The sequence below is a fragment of the Macrosteles quadrilineatus genome, unplaced genomic scaffold, assembly GCF_028750875.1.
Source record: "Macrosteles quadrilineatus isolate MER2022 unplaced genomic scaffold, UCM_ALF_1.0 Scaffold_1__1_contigs__length_201487025, whole genome shotgun sequence".
NCBI lineage: Eukaryota > Metazoa > Arthropoda > Insecta > Hemiptera > Cicadellidae > Macrosteles > Macrosteles quadrilineatus.
This window is the reverse complement of record NW_026542594.1, coordinates 146,043,902-146,071,467: the sequence shown is the minus strand read 5'-3', so window position 1 is coordinate 146,071,467 and position 27,566 is coordinate 146,043,902. Positions and strand designations below refer to the sequence as shown.

Sequence of the window (27,566 nt, the reverse complement as noted above, 5' to 3'; positions counted from 1 at the left end):
CCACATTACTGTCATTAAACGAAGGAACTCTAAAAATCCTAATGCGAAACTGAAAACCACCCAAGCTCTGCAACGGAACCAGACTGACGATTAAAAAAACTTCACGCAACTTGACCGAAGCAACAATCATCAGTAGTAAGTTTAAAGAAAAAAAATAGTCTTAATCCCAAAAATACCGATGATTTCATCCGAATTACCCCTTGAATTCAAGTGACTACAATTTCCTTTGCGTCTTGCTTTCGCAATCACCATTATAAGGCACAAGGGCAATCCCTGACTATGGCCGGTCTAAATTTAGAAAATGCACGCTTTTCAAACGGATAGCTGTATGTTTCGCGCCTACGTGGTAGTAGTTACGCCTAAAAACTTATATAGTATAATACAAACATAAATATATATATTATAAATATTATATATTATAATATTATAATTAATTATTATAAAACTTATATACACCTAATGATAAAACTAAAAATAATATTGTTTATCCACTGGCAATTAAGTAAAATAAATATTATATTTTTGTTTATGGTATACATGTTTATTATTTAGCGTAAAATACAAATTAGCGTTTAAAATAATAGTTGTTAGCACAGCAACGCACGCCAGGTAACTTCTAGTTAACTTATAAAATTATTATCAAGGAAACATCTTTGTGGTTACTAACAGTGCCTTAAAAATCCCTTAACTGCCCAAAATTGATGTTATCAGTAATTTTATTCCATTTTGGATGCCTTTTTGTTGAAAGTGGTCTGATTTTATTATCTTGCTATGTCAATTATTCAGTTTCATTAAAACCTTAAATGAAATATGAAAGTCTTTTTGACTCCCTAATTGAACATTTTCGGTTACCCTATCCCTACTACCCTTAAGGGTATGGTTTTAAAATCAATCATCGTCATTGTAGCTTCTGGTATCTAAGAAGGGTGCCACTAACTTATTTAAAATAGTTTAAAAGTATCAGGGTTAAATAGTAATAACTAAGGTGAAAGGGTGCAAGTTACTTTTTAATGTTTTAGTGCAGATAAACCATTTGAGGTTTATGCAATAATTTTGTAAACTATCTATTGGAAATTATTTTGTTTACTAATTTGTATGTTTGTTTGATTGATTGGCGAAAAGTTTATAATGTAAATATATCCATTTAGCTGGGTAGAATTTGTTAATAGTTAACCAAGCATACTTTTAGAGGCCTAGTATATTTACACTATCAAATATTTTGATGGACATTGGTAAAATTGAAAATAAACAAAATCTATTGAAGTGGAATGAAAGAAATTAATTTAAAAACTCATTTGTTCAACCAAACATTTCAGTTAATTAACATAACATTCAAACATCCAACAAGCCAATCTTAATACATTTTCCTTATTTATTTTCTAACCACCACAATCTGTTTTTATATTCATCCTAATTGTATTTTTTATTATTGAAAGCTATTTACACCTTACAAAAATCTAACCATAACAGGATAAATAATGAATTTTGTGGTCATTAATTTTCAAAAGTACCTCTCTTGGTATCATTCATCAAGGAAAACATTAGGGAACACTTGATGTAAAACTCTTCCTTTCTGGCAATCTGATGACGTGCAAAATAAACCGTGTAGGATGGAGTAACCGTGTTATCCACTACACAGGTATCAGCAGTTCAGCACATTGCGTTAGGCTGTGTGTTCTACAATCAGTGTTAGCAGCCACTACGCGAAAATCCTTCCTCCAAGATTACCTGGCTAAGGTAACATTTTACCTGTCATGTTTAGCTTAGCAAGCCTTAACACTGTAATAGTTTGCTTCTGTTTGACTTATTTATGCATAGTAGGAAAATATTAAATCTGTTACTATTTCCATAGCCAAAAAGTGGTTTAATCAAAAAGTCTATTGTTAAATTCTCGTTTTATTACTCAATAACAAGTCGAGTTGAGTTAAATGTTCAACTGTTTATGAAGCTATTTTCCATCTAAACATGCTACAATGTAGATTGCTAATAATTTCAATGGATGCTTGCATTTTAGTGGTATTATCACGATTGCGTTATTTTTACCTACCAGCGTTGTTTCCGTTTCAAAGTAGCCGTTTCAGTTCGATTCTTAAAATTGAAAATGTTCACATAACAGTGTTGTTTACTGACATAACAACACAGTTTTACTCATAACAACACGGGTAACGGACCAATGAGGTTCAAGATTTGAGGGAAGAAGTAAAATTATAATGAATCGAACTTCACTAATCAGCTGTTCAGACCAATTTAATTGTTGGTACAATGTTTCGTTTCATCACTGTCAGTGGCAATGAGAGATTATAAACGAAAACATAACCTCTCTTAGAAGTTATGAGGAGTGATACTTAGTTGTTAAAACACTGTCATAGGTAAATTAGTGTACGCAACTCGCGTAAATAGTGTTTACCTAACCCGCCATGTTAAACTTCCCTATCCCAAGCGTGATGTATACAACTTATTTACTTCTCGAGTGATGTAAAGTTAAAAAAAACTCACTCGGTGTGGTAATGAAACCCATTTAAATAACATTGAGTGCTTAACTTAAAAAATATACCTCTATGGATCCAACGACGTTCAACGCTAGAAATCAGCTGTGCGCTTGAATTTTATTGTTATGTTTTGAAGAATTTTCCTAACCTAGCTTTTGTTTGTAAATGAACGGTACTGTTAAAAGATGAGTGAAATGGATAATGAAAAATATTGTTCGTAACCTCCTGTATATTGTCGGGTCAAGTAAAATCTTGTACGTTACACGTTACGCAAGAGCGTGTTTTCATCACCTAGGTAAATTATGCAACTCGCTTCCGCTCGTTGCACAACATTCACCTGCGTGATGTAAAAACGCTCTTACTACACTTGTAAGGTAAATAGCTATTACACCACACTATTTACGCAATCGTTGCGTAAACTACTATACTCGTCACTCAAAATGTTTAAGTCGTAAACAAATCATTTAAAATATAAGATTTTCCTGACACACAGTTTGTTATTGATTCTCAGTCGTACAAGAAACGAGTTATAATACTTATTTTTGGCAAAAATCACGTTTTAATAGTTCATTTTGTGTGAGGTCAACTAAACATATCGTATAGGTCTTTACCTTGTACTGCGTAAGCATATCTTGCGTATTGCATATGCAAACTTATCTACTCATGTACTTTTGATTTTTCCAAGACACTACGTTAGTAATATTTCGTGAGAACAGATTGTAAGGCAGCCATATGTACCAAATCACCTTTGTAAAACACAACAACGAGAAATCGTGGTTATTGCAATTACATTTAATTCAAATATGTTTGATCGTAAGCGAAATAACTAGTTGAATGTTTGTGTTACATGATTTGATAACACCTTCATAAAAATAATTGATTTTACAAGTATAAGTAAAAAAGCAAAGTCGTGCTGCATGCTCACTCGCTGCAGATATATGCCAGTCCGCCACTGCACTAATGCGGTAAGAAGTCATTCGACTACTGTGGTGAACGAAAGATTGGGGTTGTTTGGAATTAGTTTTCCAGTTGTTAGTTCGAATTTAAAAAGTTTTAGCTATAAGGGGTAACTGCAAGAATATTTTTCATGTAATACTAAATGAAGCTGCAAAATCTGATTATGTTCAGGTTTTATACTAAAATCGTCTACAGAATATCAAGAATCACAACAATAGTTTTTTTAGCAGAGTCTAAAGTTTTTTTACGTTTGGCCATCTAATAAACAAATACCATACGACGTCCTTCTCTAATATACAAATTATATCAATGTGCAATAAACAGTATTCTTTTCAGTCCTGGGTTTTCTAACAGAATCTACTCTTGGTGGACAACGGACTTTATAATGTATACATTGGCTGTAAGAGATAAACATTTGATTTCCTAAAACGTAAAAAGTAAAAAAGAAAAAGTTTAAAATGTCACCGGCGTGTATACCAAGTAAAAATATACGATGAACTTTAAAGTACTGTAAAAGAGTTTAGATTAGTTTTTTTTCCATTTGTTTGGGGTTTGTTTTACGTGAAAACGTTTTCCTACAACGCACCATTTAATGAACTACTCTCAGAACTAGTAGAGTTGTAAATTGTGTGATTTTTACATTTTTTATATTTATTCCAAAAATAATGAATCGTTGGGTATCTTAAAGAGATAACAAAGTTTATCTCTTTATGTTACACCAACATTGGGACGCACTCTTTTCGGAAATTCAATTGAAATAACGATTTTACATTCACCAATGTGTGGCATTCATACAAACTATGAAAAATGGCAGAGCCTGGAAATAAAACTGTGACATTTTTTAAGAGAGCTGGTTGGAATCAAGAGAGATAAAAGTTAACAGGGACAAGTTGCAGCGGGCTGTTCGTGCCCAAGCACATTTAGTAAGTCGGGATGTGCTCGTAACTTGGGCTCCTCCCTCCAACCCACCAACAACCCTTCAGAAAAGCCTCTCGACGAGGCTCGTCATTTTATTTCCTGGAATTTAGTTGATGACTCATATTTAACTTGAAATGCATGCAATACTTGTATTTAGAAACTCTACTTTCCTCTTAAGTTTTACAGTGGTGCAGTCATGGCTCTTGTAAGTATTACATTTTTCATTTGCAAACATTTGCAGCATTTATATTTTAATTTTATATCAATTTAATTAATTTTAATTAATTTTAAATAAACATTAATTTAATTTTAATTTTATAATTTAATTTTAATGACCCAAAATATTGTCATGAAAAAGCCGACTTTTGTAGACAAATATTTTAAATATATTGCTGGATGTTTAATTATCCTTTCTTCAAAAGATAATCAGGGCAGGAATGGTTAAACTTAAAAGTTTCTAAATTAGTAATTTGTTTGATAAAAAAAACTTACTATGCATCTACAGCTGTATTTTAAAGCATTTATCCTGATTGTATTTACATGATTTGTCCTGACTGTTGAAACAGCTGATAGTAAGCATTAAAGCTACATAGATCATCTCACACCATTCTACAGTCATTCTTCACTGATATTTTGGCTAAAATATGCACGTATGTGGCGTCCCCATTTCAATTGATTATTGAAAATTGAAAAAAAAGAATTGTGCTATGGTTAACTTGTGTTACTAATATATTTTAGTATGCATATAAAAAGACGAACTATAATAGGTCTAAAATACTAAAATTAGATGGACTCAAATCTACTCAAATTTATTTATTTATTATTAAGTTTTTCATACATTATATATGTGAATTGGTCTGATTAATATAAAGTTTTAAACTAAAGAAATGTCAAAATTTTGTAACAGCTTCCTAAGATAATAGTTAGAGGGAAGGATTTAAATTTGCCACTTTCAATTCCCACAAAGTAATTTCTAAAAGGTTGAATTCAGACGCATGAAATAATACTAGTGGTTGCTTCGTGGTTAACAACTTGACCAAAAATATGTATTGTGCAAACTTCTCTATTTTCACACCACGCTGTAAGTATAACACGTGATTGGAATTTCTTCCATTTGTTTTAATTTTCTGTTTATATTTTGTTGTTATTTCATCACCAGCATGGCAACCCATAAGGCCCATGTTAATGTTTTTAAAATTTCAAATTAATTTTTTGTGCTTATTATTGAGCCTATTTTAATATATAAAGAGGTTCTGCACATTTACAGGAAAATATTTAAACTCCAACATTATACTATCAATTTCTAACAGCATGCTTAGGTTTCCCCTGTGATGCACACAAGCTAAGGAAAAAGGTGTTAAAGAAACATGCTTGCCTATTAATATATAGATGCATATGGTGTGGTTATTTTTATTATTTTTGAGTTTGATTATTTTACTTTGGCGTAAGAATATTTTGTAGAAGGTGTCATTACATTAGGTCTCGAAATAGATCTTCATTCTGGCCAAAAACCAATACGTTTAGTTCCTCTTAATATTTCAGTAAGAAGTGGAAGCTGAAGCAGTAAATATAGAATCTAATTTGACGTAACCTAGCACTCTGGACGGAGACGTATAGCACTTCAATGTTTTCCCTCAGTTATGACAACTTGTATTTTGAAAGCAACTTGTCAAAAGAACTGGCGCGTGAGCGGACTCACCTCATGTTTGACTTTGAATCTATGTCACAGTCTTCTTTCCACAGTACACTGTTGTAAAAGTTATAAAATCGTTGAACTGTAAATGTCAGCTTTCTTATTAATTAAAATCCCATGTAGCTATAAAATAATTTTAATTTAAAAAAGCACGAGAATGCACCAATATTTGGTAAATTATCAAAATGCAATAAACATTTTAAACAGATGGGTAAAATAGCTGACAAGAATGCAATCATTAGCAGTTTAGAGAACCATGTTTATTACTATCACACAACCGTCCGTGCTGATTTCGCAGAACAACTGTTGATTTGTTAGCGGTTTGCTTTAGCACACCTACAGTACGAGGGTTTGTGTTTCATGTTGAATATCAAATAAATTGTATTGGATGTGTTTGCTTTAGTATACGAGATAGTAATACTTTGCCCCTTTTTTCATCAACCTTTGTAGAATATACAGCATTTACCTTAAGATAAGTGCAAAAGTCAAGGCAACGGTTCATAGATGAAAGTAAATGGATACCGGTCAATAAATGTTTTCCTAAATAGGTATATTTGTAAAACAAAGCACTTTTATGCAAATTTATTGTTGATTTCCCCTTTTGAAATCCTTTGGCCACAACTAATTAAGAAATAATTTTCCAGCTGGACTTAACAGCCTCTTATAGTGGAAGAATATTAGGAAAGTCGACCTAACAAAACTTTGCACAGTTGTTAAGTAAGCCTAAATACATAAAATATCAAAAGTCCCCATAAATCCCGGCTGTGCTTCAGCCGCCATCTTGGAAAATAGCAGCCAATTTTCACTTTTTTAACAATATTTCACAAACTATTGGCATTAGAGAATTTTTTTAAATACAAAAGATAAGGAACGTCTAAAAATACATCTTTTTATATTACGAGGTTTGCTCTATCTCTAACGGTTATTGAGATAAATAATAAAAGATAGTATTCAATTAAAAATTCCCATGTTATTCTTATGGAGGAAAATAAAATTTTTGCAGTTTGCTTGTTTACGGATATATTTTGATCAAACTTGGCAAATTTTTTTATTTTATACCAAGCTATTAATATTTACCATAAATACATACTTTAGTACCCTCCCTATAGCAGTAAACCTAGTACTCGTTAAATTTAAAGTTATTTAAATAGGGAATATATATTACATTTTTTAAATATATTTTTAGTAAAAATCCAGTCAGGCAAATGGATATTCATTTTTTAGTCTTATTATCAATCATTTTTTCTTATTAGTATTATGATTTAAAGCCCACTTACTATCTTGTCACTACTATGTAACTACTCAAAACTTACATGGCACGTTATTACTCCCGGTATAATTATTTTGTCAGTAAATATTAGGAAATTGAACCTTAAAATCCGGACTGAATTGAAATTTAGCACAGTTAAACACAGTAAGCATAGTTGATGAAAATGGCAAAAAGTCCCCACAAATTCCGGCTGTGCCTCAGCCGCATTTATTCCGGATGTTAAGGTGGAATTTCCTAATATTCACCGACAAAATAATAAATCCCACCGGGAGTAATAAGTAAACCTACCATGTAAGTAGTCACATAGTAGTGAAAAATATAGTGAGTGGACTTTAAACTTTAATACTAATAAGGGAAAACTATTGTTAATATGTCAATAAATAAATTTCCATTTCCCTTACTGGATCATTACTAAAATACTATAGATTCCCTATTTAAATACGGTAACTTTAAATTTAACGAGTACTAAGTTTACTACTATGGGGAGAGTAATAAAGCGTATATTTATGTTAAATATCATTAGCTTAGTATAACAAAAATAAATTTGCCAAGTTTGATAAAAATATATCCATACATAAGCAAACTGCAATAATTTTATTTTCCTCAATAAGAACAACATGGGAATTTTAAATTGAATACTATCTTTTATTATTTATCTCAATAACCGTTAGAGATAGAGCAAACCTTGTGATATAAAAAATACCCCCGCCGCAGCAAACCTGCCGACTAAGCGAATTTCCATTTCTCTGAATTGATTTTCAGTTAAATATACAGGGTGTCTCAGACCACCCGGCCGGCTTGTATAGCTCCAATATGAAAGCAAATGGAAACCTAATTGCAACTGGAACCCCCTATTTTGACCCCAAGGAATTCAGCTAAATTATTTTCAACCCCAAAAAAGCACCCCAAAGGGCAGTTTTTGGGGGGTGGGAGTGGTTTTTGGGAAATTTTCAAATGTAAAGGGGGGTCGTGTTATACCTCTTTTTAAAGGTCTTTTAGTCCTGAGTATTTTAGTGGAAAAAGATTTAAAATATCTTCATCCCTATTTACAGGGTGTTCAAAAACGTACAAAAAATATACCTTTGAACTACTTTTCACTGTAAAGAGGTGGAATTTCTTGGGGGGTTCAAATTTTGATAACACTTTAATTGCTAAATGAGCTTTCAAAAAACTCTGGTTTCAACCCTTTTACTATCTTTTTACTTATGTTACGCATTTTCAAACTTTTTGAAGTTTCAAAAGCTGTTATCTCAAAAATGTCAAATGGCAACATGGGTTTCATTACAAACCACATTGTAGCCCTTAAAATTAGCTGTAATTCTTGTATTTAATGTTTATTGGTATCTTCATTGGTTAAAGAGTTATAACGAAATTAGTGTATTTTGATCTTTTATTAAATGGTATTCAAAGAGTTTGCTGTTGCAAATGTACACCTCTAGGTCTCAATTAAAACAAATCTTGTCTAAAAAATAAAATAGTACTCAGATTGTTGATCTTGGAAGATTGATAAAGGTAAGAACACAACTGCAAATATTCTTAGTTATTTTACAATTCCATGGCTCTAATAGTGCTTTGAATTAATAATTTGTTTGAATCAGCATTAATAGCCTACATACCGATGGACTTCTACAAATGCTTAAATTGCCTTCCATTTTGTTCCATGCAAACCCCAACTCTGTTATGCACGTAGTACTTCTTCTCCACTATTATGGTACTGCATTGCTATTTTACTACCGCAGGTGCATTCACCTCTCGTACAGATCCAGTAAGATCCTTATAATTTGTTTTAAATCAGTTTCACGCACACGCTCATTGATTTCATGATGATTTTTTTTATTTACCAGTAGCATTTATAGACAGTATTCATTCAAAGCACTATTAGAATTTTGTAAATTGTAAAATAACTAAGAATATTTGCAATTGTGTTTTTTCCTTTATTAATCCTCTAAGTTTAACAATCTGGGTAGTATTTTAATTTTTTAACATAATTAGTTTTAATTGAGACCTAGACGTGTACATTTACAACAGCAAACACTTTGAATACCATTTAATAAAACATTAAAATACACTAATTTCACTATATCTCTTTAACCAATGAAGATACCAAAAAACATTAAATACAAAAATTATAGCAAATTTCAAGGGCTAAAGTGTGGCTTGTAATGAAACCCATGTTGCCATTTGAAATTTTTGAGATAACAGCTTTTGAAACTTCAAAAAGTTTGAAAATGCGTAATATAAGTAAAAAGATAGCAAAAGGGTTAAAACCAGAGTTTTTTGAAAGCTCATTTATTAATTAAAGTCTTGTCAAAATTTGAACACCCCACAAAATTCCACCTCTTTACAGTGAAAAGTAGTTCAAAGGTCTATTTTTTGTAAGATTTTGAACACCCTATAAATAGGGATGAAGATAATTTAAATCTTTTTCCACTAAAATACTCAGGACTAAAGGGCCTTTAACAAGAGGTATAACACGACCCCCCTTTACATTTGAAAATTTCCCAAAAACCACCCCCACCCCCCAAAAACTGCCCTTTGGGGTGCTTTTTTGGGGTTGAAAATAATTTAGCTGAATTCCTTGGGGTCAAAATAGGGGGTTCCAGTTGCAATTAGGTTTCCATTTGCTTTCATATTGGAGCTATACAAGCCGGCCGGGTGGTCTGAGACACCCTATTTTAATAACATTAGGTTTAACGAGTACCTAGGTTTGCTGCTACAAGGAAACTAATAAAAGTGTGTTTTTGAGTAAAATATTGATAGCTTAGTAAAAAATAAATAATTTTGCCAAGTTTGATCAAAATATATCCATAAACAAGCAAACTACAACATTTGACAATATTCTCCATAAAAATAACATGGGAATTTTAAATTTAAAATTTTTTAATTTTCTTCGTTACTAATAATTGAACAAAAATACTTTTATATACTAAATTATTGGTTTTTTTAAGCTCTTTAAAAAGGTCCAAAGATAAATCGGGAAATTTTGTGTTTTGAGGGTCAAAAAATAAAAAAAAACAATTTTTACCCCATAAAACACCCCGTAAAGCCCCGTTCCCATGGCCCGATCGTGCTGGTTCGCGAACTCATTCAAGTTTATCCCACTTTACACCTCTAAACCAAATTTCATCAAAATCGGCCAAAGATTACTCAAGTTATCGCGTTCAGGGACGTATATATATATATATATATATGTACATACAGGGTGAGGCAATGAGAACGCTACAATTTTTTTTACCTGTCACATGTTAATTGTTGCAACAATGAATGATCAGCTGTGCTTAAAACATCAATTAAACTATGCCATTTTAGTAAATATTATGCCTGAGGCTATTATCACTGAGATTTTGATGTGGAAACCTATTTATAAAATAGTGGTTCTTGTGCAAAAACCCAGAGATTGTTTGGACCGTATTCCATCCTTGGTCAACATGACGCTGTTCCAGATTGGAAAACAATGTTGAACTGGGTAAAATTATTTAGTATAATCGCTTAAACAAAAAAAAATAATCGGTGGGTGCCGCAAAACTCTTTGTACACCAGCAAATGTTAAAAAAATATGAGTCCCAGTAACTCAAAGTCCGAAGAGATTTGCCAGGAAGCTTTTGTTGTTGAAAGCTTTACGTTGGCTATTTTTTTGGGAGGGGGGGGGTTGTTCAAATAAGCTACTTGACGTTCTAGGTTTTTCAAAGTCACCCCACAGATTTGCTTGAACCGAAGCTTAAGGATAGTCCAAAAACAAAAGTGATTCCTGAAGAAGTGCTGGAGGAGTATTTGATGGAGTTTCAAGTGGCTAAAAAGGAATGTTAAGTAGGACAATGAAGTCACTTGTAGGATTTTGTTCTCAAGAAATGGAAAAATGACTTTGTTAAGTTAAAATGGCAAAAGATAAGCTGTGTTTTGGTGTGCTATTTATATCCATAGGGTGAATATTATTGAGTTTGTACTGTTTGTAAATTGGGGCGCTTTCATTGCCCCACCCTGTATATATATATATGTATATAAATATATAAGTCTATATATATATACATATATCAAAATTTGAACGAATGGTGTTTCTGGCCTCTGGGGACATCAAAATGAAAAAGTAAATCGGTCCCGGGTCTAGGTCTTACCGTGCCACCTACGGTAATAGCTACTTCCCTATAGGGAAATTCGCTAATATGTATTTTTAGACGTTCTTTAACTTTTGTATTAACAAAAATTCTCTAATACCAATAGTTTGTGAAATATTGTCAAAAAAGTGAAAATTGGCCGCCATTTTCCAAGATGGCGGCTGAAGCACAGCCGGGATTTATGGGGACTTTTGATATTTTATTTATTTAGGCTTACTAAACAACTGTGCAAAGTTTCCACTTAGTCCGAATTTGTTAGGTCGAATGACAGTTTTATCCCTAAAATTCTTGGACTATTAGGGAACACTGCATATGTATGAATCGTTGGAGTTTAAATCAGACATAATATAATATTCGTATGCCTACATTTCGAGCTTTACTAAGCCAATAATCTTTCCTTCCTTCAGAAATATATTATATGAAAGCCACTGATTACTTACAAAGATCACTTTTCTTAGTCAACATCATTGTCACAATGAATTAAATATAGCTTTGAAATATATCACACAGTCCTAAATGTCTACGTACGTAACTGATTAAAGGGAGTTACCTTGAAGACCTCCCAGGTGGCGCTGAATGGGAGGACGGCCAGTCCCACCATGAGGTCGGCTACGGCGAGGGAGACGATGAAGAGATTGGTGACGGAGCGCAGCTTGGACGACATGTAGACTGCGGCGATGACTAGACAGTTGCCGACGATCACCATCATGTCTATGAACGCGATCACTGTGAGGATGGTCAGGGCCCGGGGATCGTCCCACACAACGCTCTCGACGAGAGCATCGCAAGAGGAGACGTTCAATTCCCGAGCCGGCATGGCTACATGCTCACTGCACTCCACTCACTGCACTCCACTCACTAACACTCACTTACAGCACTTGCAGCACGTTGGAAACAGTAAGATGGCTTCTTTACTTTATTTTCATCAAAACACCGAATCGATAAATTCGCATTTGACCATGTAGTCCACTGTTGCAGCTCTAGTTTTTTATATGTAGGGAGTATGTAGCCGAGAGGAAAGATCACTGAGCCAATAAAGGAGGAGTTACAAGCTTACAGATGTGGGGTATATATCGAGTTAGTGTTTTGATGAAAATGCGAAAGAATTGCGAATATTTGGAATTGATTACATTAAATTATCTTGACTTGTTTAGTCAGTTGTTTGCACAACGTTTCATAAACGTCATTACACGTCCAAGAACTATAAGAATCAATTTGTTTAATAGGTTTGGACGGGAAGTTTGTATGTTTTAGTTCCGAGGCCCATGGATTATAACTATTTACCTCTCTACTATTTCTTTAATATTGTTCATACCAATAATTCTGTTAGTGTTCATCTTTGAATAGCCAATTATAAAATCGTATGGTTTATTGTGAAGGGACTTTCGTAGTCTTGAATTGATTATTTTTAAGGCGTAAGATATCTTTCTATAACGTGCATGTTATTAACTATGTTCAAATCTTTCACTTGTCCAAGAGTTAGCCATAGGCAGGTGGTGAAATCTTCATAAGGTGAACTCTGACTGAAGAGTCACGTTCTAGGCAGTCAATTGTTGGACACGTGTTGTCTGAAACAAACATAAGTCATGTTAATATCGATGCGTGTAGTTAATACTGTTAGGATTTTCTAACCTAACATTAAGGCACAAATCATAGAATTCACCCTGTATAAACATTTCGTCAACACTAGTGCTCAACGTCACCAACTTGAAATATAGCCTACATAAAGAACAAGTTTTTAATTGTTTAAATATGATGTGAAGGCTTACATCTATTGTTCACAACTAACATTCTAATGTACAATTAGTTAAATTTCTGATTGAGTTATTTTATCCATAATTAATTGTAGCCTATTCATTACTATGAGAATAAATCGTACAGTTTAACAAAATTGTCTTGGTAGCAGAGTTTTTATAGTGTTCACCCTCAAATCTCAAGCTCACTGGTTCGATTCTAAGAGAAATCGTTTCCAGAAAGGTAGGAGAAAGTTAGTTGGGCTATAAATTAATTATGCTATCTAATATAAATGTTGACGTTACATAGTAAAAAGGCAAAGGTTTGGACCATTCCCTTTCTAAATGTAAAACATTCCAATGGCATGAAAAACACACAAATAAGGTTTTGTTTTTCGTTCATAAAATATAGACTATGTTAATCTCATTTAGTACCACATTGTTTAGTGAAAGTTGCGTTGGTATCAAGTTTAATTTTCTCTTTGGCTTTATTGGATGTACGTAGTTTGTTCAACGCAAGAGAGAAGTGCTGAGCAGAGGTTGAGGTTGAGTGTATTGACTCAAACAAGAGTATTGGCTCGTTAGGCTAGCGCTTGCCTTCATTTGGACTCTACAACATTTCTTGCTCTAACTTATTACCTCAGGATTCGTAACCTTCCTCTCGTTGAAGATACAGAGAGAAAATCTTCTCTTCCTATCAGTAATTTGCTAGTTATTGGTGTATAAGATTCAAACAATTGGATCTTTTTGTATTTTAAAATAACTCGGTATACAATTAGAAAGTTATGACCTCTTGTCTTATTTATAGACTTCTGAGAACGGAACCTACTCCGCTATAAATTATTTCAACAGATTTACAATTTCTCCCACAGTTTATACCTCTTTGTACAAGATGTTCCGTTGTTATGGTCGCTGCAGTAAACAGGCAACAGCAGTATTACATATTTACCTCTCTTCATCCTATTTTTCAAGTTGAAAAGTTGCCGTTCAGTATACGTTAATGTGAAAAATCACAGCATAAATTTATCATCTAGAACCATCAATGTGACAGTCACATATTTATTTAGTGGGTTTTTTGTTGATAAATGCGACTGAATATACAGCCGCTGTAAATTAACCACCGAGCTCCCCTGCTCCCCAAACCTTGTTAACTTTGTGAATGCTCATTCGTAGTTAGTAATTACACAAGTTACAGTTGGGTATAAATTTGCAGACTCAGTACTTAAATTGATTTTGTTTGTCGTCAATGAATAACAAATTGTATAATAATTTTAAAGTATTCACCTTGAACTTTGAGATCCCCGCTCTCAGTATAACACGAGAACGATTTAATGTATTTTTTGTCGATTTTCATTTCAATGATTAAGAGAACAAATACTTTAAATTCTAGTATTTGTCCAGTTATATCACTGGTTTAGTCTGTATAACTTTTATTGATTGTAGAAGAGTTGCCACAGATAATAGGCGTGATTTAATTAATTAATAGATACAACAATATTAAGTGTACAAATTAACTGTTAGGAAATATAACATATAAAAATACCCCCACCACAGCAAACATGCCAACTAAGCGAATTTCCATATGTCTGAATTAATTTTTAATTACATCTATTTAGGTTCAACGAATACCTAGGTTTTCTGCTACAAGGAAACAAATAAAGTGTATTTTTATTGAAATATTAATAGCTTAGTATAAAATAAATAAATTTGTCAAGTTTGATCAAAATATATCCATAAAAAAGCAAACTACAACATTTTACAATATTCTCCATAAGAATAACATAGGAATTTTAAATTTACTATCTTTTGAATTTTTCCCGTAACTAATAACCCTACGAAAACACTTTAATATACAAGTTTGTTTGTTTTTTTCAAGTTTTTAAATAGGTCTATATAGGGAAATTGGGAAATTTGGTTTTTTAGGGTCTAAAATGAGAAAAACCATTATTTATCTCATAAAACCCCCCGTAAAACCCTGTTCCTATGGTCCGACCATGCTGGTTCACGGATTCATTGAAGTTTATCCCACTTTAAACCTTTAAAACAAATTTCATCAAAATCGGCAAACATTGCTCAAGTTATCACATTCACAGACGTATAAAAAAATTCGAACGAATGGTGTTTTTAGGCCTCTGGGGACATCAAAATGAAAAAGTAAATCGGTCCCGGGACTAGGTCCTTCCGTGCCACCTACGGTAATAGCTACTTCCCAATAGGGAAATTCGCTAAATGTAGCACATATATATTTTTATGTGTGTGTGTGGGTGATGTGTTTTTAATTTCGTACACTACTATGCAAATAAGATGAAAACATTTTACTTAAGTAAAGACAACTACCCTACACATTAAATTATAATCGTACAAACAATGATAGCTGTGTATAAATTGGTTAAAGTTTAAAGAGAAGTTGATTAAAGATTAATTCATGATATCGTGAGGTCTTGGAGTTCTGATTACTTGCGACATAATCTTTCAACTTTGGCACTGTTACCTTATTGCAATAAAACTTGCTGATCCCCACTTAGACTGAAACGCCTTCTTGACAAAGTTTATCCGCAAGATTATGGCTTTTGAATGAAACTCACTGCATTTACAGACTGTTTCCCTTTCACCATTGTATCATATTCAACTTATTATTGCTGTTAGTATAATATCAAATTAATATAGTGAAGATGTTAGGTTTATCCTTTGATAGTGATTGGTAAAAATACTTTAAGAATAATTGTAAAAAAAAAAAAAACTCTTGAACCAACCCACGATGACAGTATTATTGAAAAGGAAGTTGTTCGATTGTCTGTTGTAAGTTGTTGGCTATCTAGTTATACCTTCAAGTTTTATGTGTAGATCGAGTATTTAAATCATTATAGTCATACTCACCTTATTCGTAAACATTGAAATGATAGTAGATCGATGTTACTTTGAAAAAATACCTTATGATAAAAATAATTAAAAATATTGTTGCTGTCTTCACAATAATGATAGCCTTTCAGTACTGTACTACATTTCTTATGTAATACAGCACGCAACAGCAATAAAGTTGTTAGGAATAGAAATTCAAGATGTGTTAAATATGTATCCGTCAAACAGAAGTGCTCCACATGACCTGGGAGCTGAAATATGCTCATCGAGAGCTTGAAAGATTACCAGATCGATGCTCGGCGCGAGGCTATTTTCCCTTTCGTTAATCTTAGTCCCTGCACTTCCAACTGGTGGCACACATTCACTAGTTACGTATAGTATGGCAGTTATAATAGCTATACGGTTCATAATACATTGTAAAATTTTGACTAGTAAGATGTGTATATTGAGATTATCAAATTAATAGTTTACAAAACAGAAGATATTCCTATGGTTTTCCTATACAGTACTTGCTAAATTTGCATAGTTGCAGGTATCAAGATAGTTTTGATGGCATTAAAAAATGAGGAAAGTGAATTTACATAACAGAAGATATGCAGGGTGTTTATAGATTCGTCAGGATTCAATGCCATTCATCTTCCTTATTTTCTATCCCACGTAAATGGTTTTCACGTGTATTTTGGAACATTTTGGTATTTGATTAGGTCTCCTGTTTATCTGTGTTACATTACATGCATCGTGAGTTTTGCAGGTTTTTTTTTAAATCTGCCAACACACCAAAACATCTATGGTGTTATCGTCAATTTAAAAACTCTGTTAGTCTGCTCAAACGTAAGTAGTGGTCACCAGGGAATATTAGAAGCATTGGTTAGACAGTGCTCTGAACAAAGGACTCATCAGCCCCTATCTCCCGAACTTACGGTTGCGATTCAACATCTCCAAGAGTTACATTAACGCATTTGCATCACCGTTGAATGATCACCCTCCCAATGCTAGCCTGTGTATTGGCTACAATAACATTAATTACAACATCAATTAGAAACTTTTAGAAACTGTCATAGCTAATGAACAGCACATCGTGCACTTGTAGGGGCATCTAAGAAAAATAAAGAAATTAATGTTCTTTCTATTAACTTATGTAGTTTTCGTCAGTATCTGTTCGGTATGTGGATAAACAAAAGGTTTTAAAACCTGTTGAATAATTTATAAACGTCCTCTACTACACTCACAAAAACTTATCTGCCCAAACTAACTCTGTGGCTAAAAGAAACCTATACAAAATTTATAACACTACATTTTAGGGCAAGCAGCTGGCGTCTAGCAACTGATGTTATAGAGCATGTTTTATATGTAGGCTAATGTGACGTATGGTTGGTAACAATGAGGTAAAATACACTATTGAAGACGTTGAATTATGAACGACAGTGACGCTGTTGCGATCACGTACTGGTGTGCGATGGCAAGCATCAATCATGAAGCTTCGAGATCAAGCAACAAGCGACGCCGACTACCAGTGACGGAATCAGGTCATCATAACCACTGCGGTCTGGCCTTACAACCCACTAAACGACATTCTAATTAAAGTCTTAACATTTTATAAAATAGAGTTAACGTAACATACACTATGAAATAAAATATTACCAAGAGTTTTCGGTGCACTAAATGTGTACTAAGCCTCGTCATAGGGATTTTTTTGTTAAAAGGTTTGGTTAAAAACAATTTGTATTTGTGTTTTCTATGCCTCCTCAATTTACTAATGTGTAGTGTAAAAAAAACGTTATGCTCAATGAGTATTTCCGCATAATATATATAAACATTGAAAAAAGTGTGACTGAGGAATTTTAAATATCCTATCAAGCAAGACATTGCCATAGCAACTATTCGGTTTATTTAATGCATTATTAATAAGAATAGCAATATATTCAACGTGCTACGTCTATGTCTTGAGATGTGTTGGTGAATAATATGTGGTTAAATCATTTTAATTTAATACACACTTCAATTAAAATAATAGCTCTATAATTTAAGGTGACAAATCACCAGCCACTGGGGCGGAGCCGATTGGACTGATCACGAAATTGATGGTGTATAAACCTATTCCATGAAATTCTACACGTATGTACCAAGTTTCGTGGCAATCGGTTCAGCGGTGTCTGAGTTTATCATCTCATAAGAAGTTTAGAGTACGACCATATGCTGTACATAATATACTTTTTAAGTTCAGGTGTATGTGAAAATTTCTAACATTTACATCCTATTTACATGATGTCCAATACAGCCAATTGATAAAATATTTTATGAACATTGTTGACACCTTAAGCATACTATTCATCAAACTTTATAAAGTAGCACTATGTATACATACATTTCAAAGTTCAGGTGTATGTAGAAAAAAATAGTTGTTTACACGTATTCTAATTTATTTAATTATTTTAAAATATTGTTAAACATTATCAACACCCTTAAACAAATACCCATGTAACGTTATAAAAATAGTCATTAGTGGACTACTTTAGACGACTCAACAGATTGTGTAGTCTATTACGAGGGTAAAATACCATATGATGTGCAGCATAGCGTGTTCTCTGTTGAGTTGATGAGATAAGCAAGTTAGGTCAACAAATTACTCGACACAGGCGCTAGCGAAACAATTGACTTATCTCTCAAACCCTCTGCTCGAGATCACCGCACCTCGACACAAACTTCAAGTCGAGAGTCTATACAATCAATACAGACAGCCAATGTCAAACTATGCTGTGAGTAGCAATACTTGTATGAACTCAAATATGTGAATCGAAAGTCTATATTTTTGTATAACAAAAACCTTGTCTACCAAACAACCCAACACTTTTTAGCGTTCTATTAACGGATGTAGCATTGCATTTAAGATGTCTTACATTTAAAAATCCAAACGAATTAATTTCAAATGATAATGTGAATAGAGAAGTGGCGTACCAATAAAACGCCTTCATTGTTTGGAAAGGGAATTGAATTTTTGAAAAAAAGGAAAATACATCATTACATTAATTTATTGAATAGTACTCAACTGTTTATGTATAGGATTGTTGACTGAATAAGTTCATAACACTTGAGCTAGTTTTGTTTATTTAGGAGATAGTTTTCTGTTGACAATTATTATTGTCTCAATGATATATATATATATATAATAAATAAATTAATTTATCTCCAATTAATAATTAAATCGAATCAAAAACGTTACTCAATGTCAAAATATTGTTACGTAGTATATTCATATTTAAACAATGGAAATACGCTAAGTTTATTTAACACGAGAGTTTTCTTTTCCATGTAGATAATTACCATAATCTGTGGTAAAACTAAAGTTCTTCCTCATGAAATAAATTTTCCCCGCATACTTTGGAGTTAAACTACCGCTAATCTTCCATTATCTTGAAAGCCCTGTCAACTTGTTTGTAAGATACAGTACGGTGCAAACTCTGTTACCCGTACTTCAATATTCATAAGCTTTAGTTACATTTTGTCAATTGAAAACTTATTATATAGGCATTCTGCCTCTATCTAGGCTGTTGGAATACAGTTTACAAGAATAGACAAGCAAATTTTGATAGTAACCATAGTACTTCAACCATTGTTATTCAATCATTCTAGTTACGATCATTCATAAATAATAGGTAATATAACCATTAATAAATCGTAAATCATAAATAATAAGTAAACTATCGCATTAGACTGGTAACAGTATCGTTTGAAAACAAAATAGTGTTTTAAATTGTATGTTTAAATCTCATTGCATCTAAGTTTGAAAAAATACGGTAGAATATTTTCATACGGAAACATTAAACATCAAAAAATAAAGCTACGTTAAGAGTTCTAACATTAACAAAAGCTTTAACAATATTTCTTGACAAATTGGGAAATACTTGAATAAGCTTTTGAATCACACGTATCAGAAAACTTGCGAGGATAATAAACACGTCAAACAATGCTCTTTTAATACAGTATAGCAAAGATACAATGACAATGTCGTGGTCTAGCTCATCTTGTTGAAAATTGTAATTTCTATCGTTGTGTTGGTGATTGTTATCTTGGCTCCTATGTGGATGATTTGTATTTTTTTTTAAATTATTTTTTTTGTGCCTTCTAAGTACAGGTATTAATAATTCTTCATGCATAAAAAATGTTGCACTAGTAGTTGAATATATCTCCCAGGCTAACTGTTTATTTTTAAGTAGGCTAAGATATTTCAAAAATGTGACTTTGCCCATTGCATGTACATGTTTAACGGCAATAAACGATTCTTATTCTTACTCTTATTCTTAACCTTGCCACCACAATAAAGCTAAAATCATATTATATCAATAAAATCTAATGTGAAGATTTGCAAGTTATACGGTGTATAACCTCCTTGCTTGTGTGGTCTCCTTATGCGAAAAGATAATTTCTTCACTGACTTGGATAATGAAACTCTTGCTTTCTTCAAAAGAGCAGAGTGATTAATTATTTAAGGGGAAGACGTAATTGAAAAGCAATTTCGCCCGCTAAAGTCGCGCGCCTCAAATAATTGGTTTTTAATGATGTTACCAGATGGGAAATCACATGTTGCTGGTGCATCGTGGTGTTAAATGGGTTTCGGGTCTTTGCATTTGGGTTGGATAGTATGTTAAACGTATGAATGCATTATATTTACATCCATACTCACTGATCTTGTAAAAAAATCTATCACCAATATTAAACATTTGAAACAACAGGCTATGAATGAATTTAAATTTAATAATACAAATTATGCATAACAAGACTATAACTAATTATACGGTTTTATGAAGAATACTGCAGATGAGCAATTATTATAACTATATCACATGTTATTAAACCTAGTGACCTGTTACAAATAAATGGATTTTTCCCATCTAGTACATTTTATAGTTTCTAGTTAATTGAATGTCCGAATCTCGAATTTATTTGTATTTTTGTCTAAGGAGTTTACATTTGTTTTTAAAACGTCATGTTAATAACTTTTGTCGCATAGCAATTCCAGACAGACATCCAGCGCAGGAATTGCATGCCACGATTGTAGCGTGCAGATTCTACTACACGTTGCTGTATTGTAGCTGTCACAGAATACAGAACCAGGTCACCGAGGCTATTTCTAAATCTGGAAATCATTTTACGATTATTTTTAACCTGCATGGAACGTTGATTGACTTTCAATTCATACACTAAAATACTACATTTATAACTAAACTACCAATCGTTTCGAAACATCATTGACCAATAAAGCTATGTTTGGTAGAAAGTTTGAGCTACGTATAATATACAAATAGAGTCGTAATAAAGGTTATCTACTTGTTGTACCTGTAAAATACATAGAGTAATTTTATATACATTTGTATTGGGTGATTTATTTTTTAAGATGTTTGATAGAAATATATATACAAATATCTTATGATCTAATATTGCTATTTAAATCTTTGAAGAGTGATCAGAATAAAAAAAAATAGTACTAGGTTCATATAAGCTAGGTACAAGGTATATCTGTCCTACATTGAGTTTTAGGGAAAAATCAAGCGTTGCTTCTTGAATTATAGTATTACAGGTGATATATACGTATATAGGCTATATTACTAAAATTTCAGTATTCTTTTTTCCATATGCTTTATCAATTTAACGTGTGTAAAAAGATTCAATTTTATATTTTAAATTAACGAAACATAATTCTGTTTACTAGCTACCGTGGTCAGTTTGCTTTGCTTTAGGATATACTTAATTTTTTTTTTTTTTTTTTTGCCGAAACTAGGTTACGGTCTGTTTTTATGTTGATGTTAGAAATGTAGTTACATTATTCTAATAAAATTCCAAAACGTGTACGTATTCCAAATACTTTCCAATAACAGAAAAGTATGAATTTATCTTTGCCTATTTGTGTGTGCATATTAATAAAGTAATACAGTTTTATATGAAAATAACATATTTTGATAGTCGAAATTTCTTTAAACTAAGCATAGTCACGAATGTCCCCTAGGTATTTACAGTGCGATAATAAAATAGATAAGGAATCCATGCCAGTTTTATTTTGTGTTATATCCTTAACAAAATGGAAGTGCACATTAAGAGGCACTCAATGTCCATGCCAAACGATTTTTTAAAGCATTAATTCTAAAACTGTTTGCTTTGCTCCTAAGAGCACAGTTTAGAAACATTACATACCATGGAGGCCTTTGGGCCAAGGTTATGCCTGAACTTTTCAAAACCCCTTTTTATCGAAAGTATATTATTCATAAGGACATGGTGTTTGAAATGTATTCAAATACATTCTGTGGATCTAAGTAATCGTTAGAAAAACACATCCTGTTACCTATACATAAAGTCTAAGAATTCATTAATCAAAAAATGGTCACTATTAGGTTAAAGGCTAAGTTAGGTTAGGAATGTTGTGTTTTATATCTACATTATGTAGATGTAAAATGTGCTGTTACACTCGTTAATGTCGGTAAACAACGATATTATTCTGGGACGTGTATGGTAGGGCTAGAGTGAACTTACAACGGCACTGAAGGTCAAGATTAAGAAATCGATGAGTTCAATACCAATCAGATTCAATATTCACGCAGTATTAGGCAGCTGTTGCTGCAGTTTGTACTACAAAGTCTATTACAAGTAATTTTGAAATACGTGTGATCAAAATAATGCATTAATCAATGCTAATTAACATTTTCGTTTCATAAATAGGTTTTGTAAACTCAAACCAACATAACGTTTTTAATAAAATCTTAATAATTTTCAAAGGTATTGCTAAAACAGGATATACCCTAAGGTCCAATGTATTAATACTATTTTTATAGGTTAGGTTAGTGAACTTAAAATGTATATCATATTACAGCCATTGCCACAGAACTCTGTCTGTCAGGGTGTAACTACTGATAAGTGACACCACCTGCAGTAATTAACTATACACTGGTGTATCAGCAGAAAGTTTGAAATACTGATGGCAAAGACCACCTGAAGTAACGACTATCCAACTGTGCACAAGCAGTCAGTTCTAAATAATGATAAGGGATACTACCTGAAGTAACGACTATCCAACTGTGCACAAGCAGTCAGTTCTAAATAATGATAAGGGAGACTACCTGAAGTAACGACTATCCAACTGTGCACAAGCAGTCAGTTCTAAATAATGATAAGGGAGACTACCTGAAGTAACGACTATCCAACTGTGCACAAGCAGTCAGTTCTAAATAATTATAAGGGAGACTACCTGAAGTAACGACTATCCAACTGTACATCAGCAGAAAGTTTGAAATAATGATAAGTCAGACCACCTGGATTAACTGTTGACAGTTCATTACATGACAGTTCATCAGCAGACAGTTTGAAATATAATAAGGTAGACTACCTTAAGTAACAACTTTCGACTGCTCGTCAGCAGAGCCTGGGAACAAGTGATAAGCTTGAACACCTGCAGTAATCAACTATACAACGGATTATCAGCAGAAAGTTTGGAATGATGATAAGGCAGAACACTTTAAGGAACAACTATCCAACTGTGCATCAGCAGAAACTGAGTACTGCTGATGCTACACTTTACCTTTGGTAATCTGAGTAAACTGACCTAAAAATCCTTAGTCTGCGTCCAGTGAAAACTAGTGACAAGTCAGACGACTCACAGTATTCAACTAACGTCTCTTAATGTTGGCAAAGGTTATTATTAACTGACTAAGAGTAGCTTAAGACTACATATATCTCTTGAGAAAATTCACTAAACCGCTGATTTACGCATTGGCTGTAAAACGTTTTAGTAAATACAATGTTATTATATTGTATGCATATTAGCAACCTAATGAATCGCATCCAGCGAGATGTAAATTTTGTTATTCCATTAATGGCAACTTTAACAGGTCATGCAATTTAAAAAGTATTTAGAATTTTTTGTTACTATTCTACCAAATGTGTGGGTATAATTTATGCAAACAGTAACCAATTATTGTTTTATTGCTAGAATGTATAACAAATTATATGACAAATGATTAGTTGAGATAATTTTTATCTTAACCAAACAACTTATTATTGAGCATCTAATAACAATAGGTTTTACACGCAAACGCCTTTTATTTTTTGCCATGATTTGTTTATTTATCACTGATATCATTTCTTGGATTCAATTTTAACTTTGAATACCACAAAGTAACTTACTCAAAGCTAGCGTAATGTAAAACACTTATTTCTTTGTATAAAGTCTACAAATAATGTTGATCATAATGCAAAACAGATTAGAGTATCCATAGACAATGATTGAAATTGGCACAAAGGGATGTATGATATATCTAATACATATAAAAGCTCATCTCTCATAAAGCGGCACGGCAGTCTATTGTATGCGACGCCGACTGTACCGCTATTGTTTTCAGCAGCGACTGTGCAATATCTGTGTTACTCTACTTATATACTTCGTTGGACTCAGGAATTATTTATATTTCTGTTACCTATAAAATCAATCCTAACGTATTAAATGTTTCACGGATTGGAATCTATTTACATCAGTGATATTTGCCGTTACTTTGTATGTCTTATATTCTTAAATTATGAGTATACCTAATGTTTGCATGCTGGTATAATAGTTTGGTTGCGTGCTCCTATGATAATTAAAAATGTTTTAGGATTATGATTTTAGTAACATCTTGGTGTGGAAACTGAATTTTTACCATAGTTTAAGGATTGTGAAATAAATATTTATATGTTCTATTCAAGGATAGTTTGATCGATTATTAAACTTTTTCTGCGGTTGCAAATTTAATACTTTTAACATAATTGTTTGACCAGACTTAAAAGATTGGCTGCCACATCTGATACCTATAAAAGTACACCCCAATATTGTTAGCATTTATTTTATATAAATACATATATGTTATTAATTTTCAATAATTCATATTCAATTTCTCTTTGATTGATACTTTAGTAAAATTAAACTACATTAAAACAATTAACACATTCACTACCGGGTCTCACAAAGCCCCTCCTTTAGAGTTTTTTTAACTGTTTGAGCTAATTAGCTTGGTTTTGGATGGATATCCATCAACCTTTTAGCGAATTTCCCTATAGGGAAGTAGCTATTACTGTAGCTGGCACGGCAAGACCTACGCTAAGGATTTAATTTTCCATTTCGATTTCAAGTTCAACCCTCACATCCCTCAAAATGGTGGTTTATTTAATTTGCTCAATCTTCACTATTTTGAATATTATAGCATTTATTTGAGAGTCAAACATTACTGAACCTGTGGATTTCAATGACAGGTGCTTAAACACATTCATTATCATAACAGTGATAGCCTATATTTGTTAATATATAAACAAATATAGTATTTAGGTTTTCTGTCGGAAAGAAATTATATAAATTTGTTTTCAATGGGATTAAAAAGCAAAGATCGAACCAGAGAGATTTGGAAAATATAGTAAAAATATACCCATGAGAAATTATTCGAAAGACATTAAAAAGTGTCTTAAAATGCATTAGTCAACGGTATTTAAGGAATTGTAATGTATTGGTAGACTTCTATCTATTATTGGTATCGATTTATTTTTACTAATTTGAATGGTTAAACCTAATTTTTAAAATTACAATCTATTAAAAAATGAAGAAAAAACTAGAAAGCTGATTTTATTGTTCCCTACCCAACTAAAGTCCCACTTAATTAAACACCTTTCTTCTATCTGGTTATTCTGTTAGATCTAATTTTAAACTTGTTTATCAATTAATCATTATTGTATCGCCATCGTTAATGAAAAATTCTTCAGAGATTTTGTTTCCGTACATTAATTTAAAATGTTAAAATTCATAAAATATTAGTTAAAAGAACTACATTGCATTTGATTCAATGTCAGTTAATTAGTGTAAATGAGTTCACAAGAAAGTGTTGTTGCAGGTATTCTAAAGAAGAATCAGTGTAAGGACGGGGATATCACAACACTATTTTTTTCAAAACTGAATGGTTTATCTTGCTTAAACATTTATGTAAAAGGATGTTTAAATAGAAATGTACATAAAAGCTCGACTTTGATGCTCTGTGCCTCTGTTGAATGTTGGCATAAAGGCTAAGGCGATTAAATCACCAGTGTATTTAACGTCGGCGTTCTGAATTTAAATTAGGTTAAATGGGATCTCTCATAATCGTGCTCTCTTAAGGACATTTGAGTACGTTTGTTCAAATTATCGTCTTTAACTATCTTAATTTAATTTACTAACTTTACTAAGGAAATGTAATTTTATAACGATTCTAGGAGCAAATTATTTGGAAAACTATTTTAGGGCGATATTATTGTCAAAATAGTTAAGTAATATTAAACTACAGTATTGAAAATACGAAACTTACACAAAAAAGAGGATTTTACTGTTCCGTAACTATGTAAGAACATTTATTTATACCACTCACCTTTAGTTTTTTATATCTGAAATTGAACTTTAAATTACAGTCTAATAACACTAGTACAGCAGAAAATTCAAATTAATTATCATCAACATTTTTTTTATTAATTTTTTATTGCTAATTCTGGGATAAATAAGGGCTTAATACGTAAAGGGAGTTACAGCACATTGGAAAAGAACAAATGTACTCAAAAGTCATAGTCTCTCCAACTGAATGCTTCTTTTATCCATCACGTTTTGTAAAATGCGTTGAATTTTTCGCTGTCGTAGATTCAATTACAAATTAGTTAGAATTTTACGAGATGACAAAAATTGTATCTTGTTAGTAGGCTAATTTGACTAACAACGTGTGTATAAGCGATTTGTTTGTATGTTTAGTTTTAACACTGGATGTTGAAATGATAAATAGCTAGTTGTCTATTTGATAGCAATCTGCCACATCAGGCAATCCCGAATACACATTGTGATTTACTACGCAAAATAAAATTTTGTTTTAACTGTAAAAAAATTAAATCTCATCTATCATAATCTGCTGTATAATTTAAATAATTACAATATACTAAAGTATGGTGCAGTCGCGTTAATTGGTTTTTCAATAATAATTTTCCATATCCCCTTTGAGTAAAATTGAGGCATGGAATGTGCCGAAATCAATGTTGACTACAGAAACGGTTGTATACAGCATTCTCTACGTACAAAATATTTGTAATACGCATAGTTTGCAATATTAGACATTATTAAAAAAAGAAATCGTTAACCTCTAATAACAGTAATTTAAATTATCAACTAGGCGCGATTTAAAAAGTCTGGTATAGTAATAACAGTTTTGTTTTGAGAACCAAAGAAATCCAGATTGACAGTCCTGCTGAAATATTTAATCAGAGTATAGTTTTTCAACACCTAAACATGCTTAGTACATTTGATATTTTGAGTAATAATCTTGGTATTCATATCTTAATATATCTAAAGGAAAATAATTTCTAGTTTTCGACATATGATTATCATGATACAATCAATACATCTATACAACATTTTAAGCCGGTCTACTAGCCGACCACATAATCAGAGCGTACAAGGGCTTAAAACAAAAGTTTAAACACCTGCGTTCCAAACTTGGTGGCAAACAAAATATTTTATAT

General features: G+C 32.3%; 1 protein-coding gene across 3 annotated transcripts in view; it reads right to left on the bottom strand.

Moving 5' to 3' along the window:
* LOC128986668 (octopamine receptor Oamb-like) overlaps positions 1-27,566 on the bottom strand; it is a 150,643-nt gene that overhangs the window by 8,729 nt on the left and 114,348 nt on the right. For all 3 annotated transcript variants that reach the window (XM_054407162.1, XM_054407170.1, XM_054407154.1), the window contains exon 2: positions 11,990-13,007. In XM_054407162.1, the coding sequence (XP_054263137.1) occupies positions 11,990-12,256 (267 nt within the window). In that variant the 5' untranslated portion in view covers positions 12,257-13,007. The remainder of the gene's footprint in view (positions 1-11,989; positions 13,008-27,566) is intronic.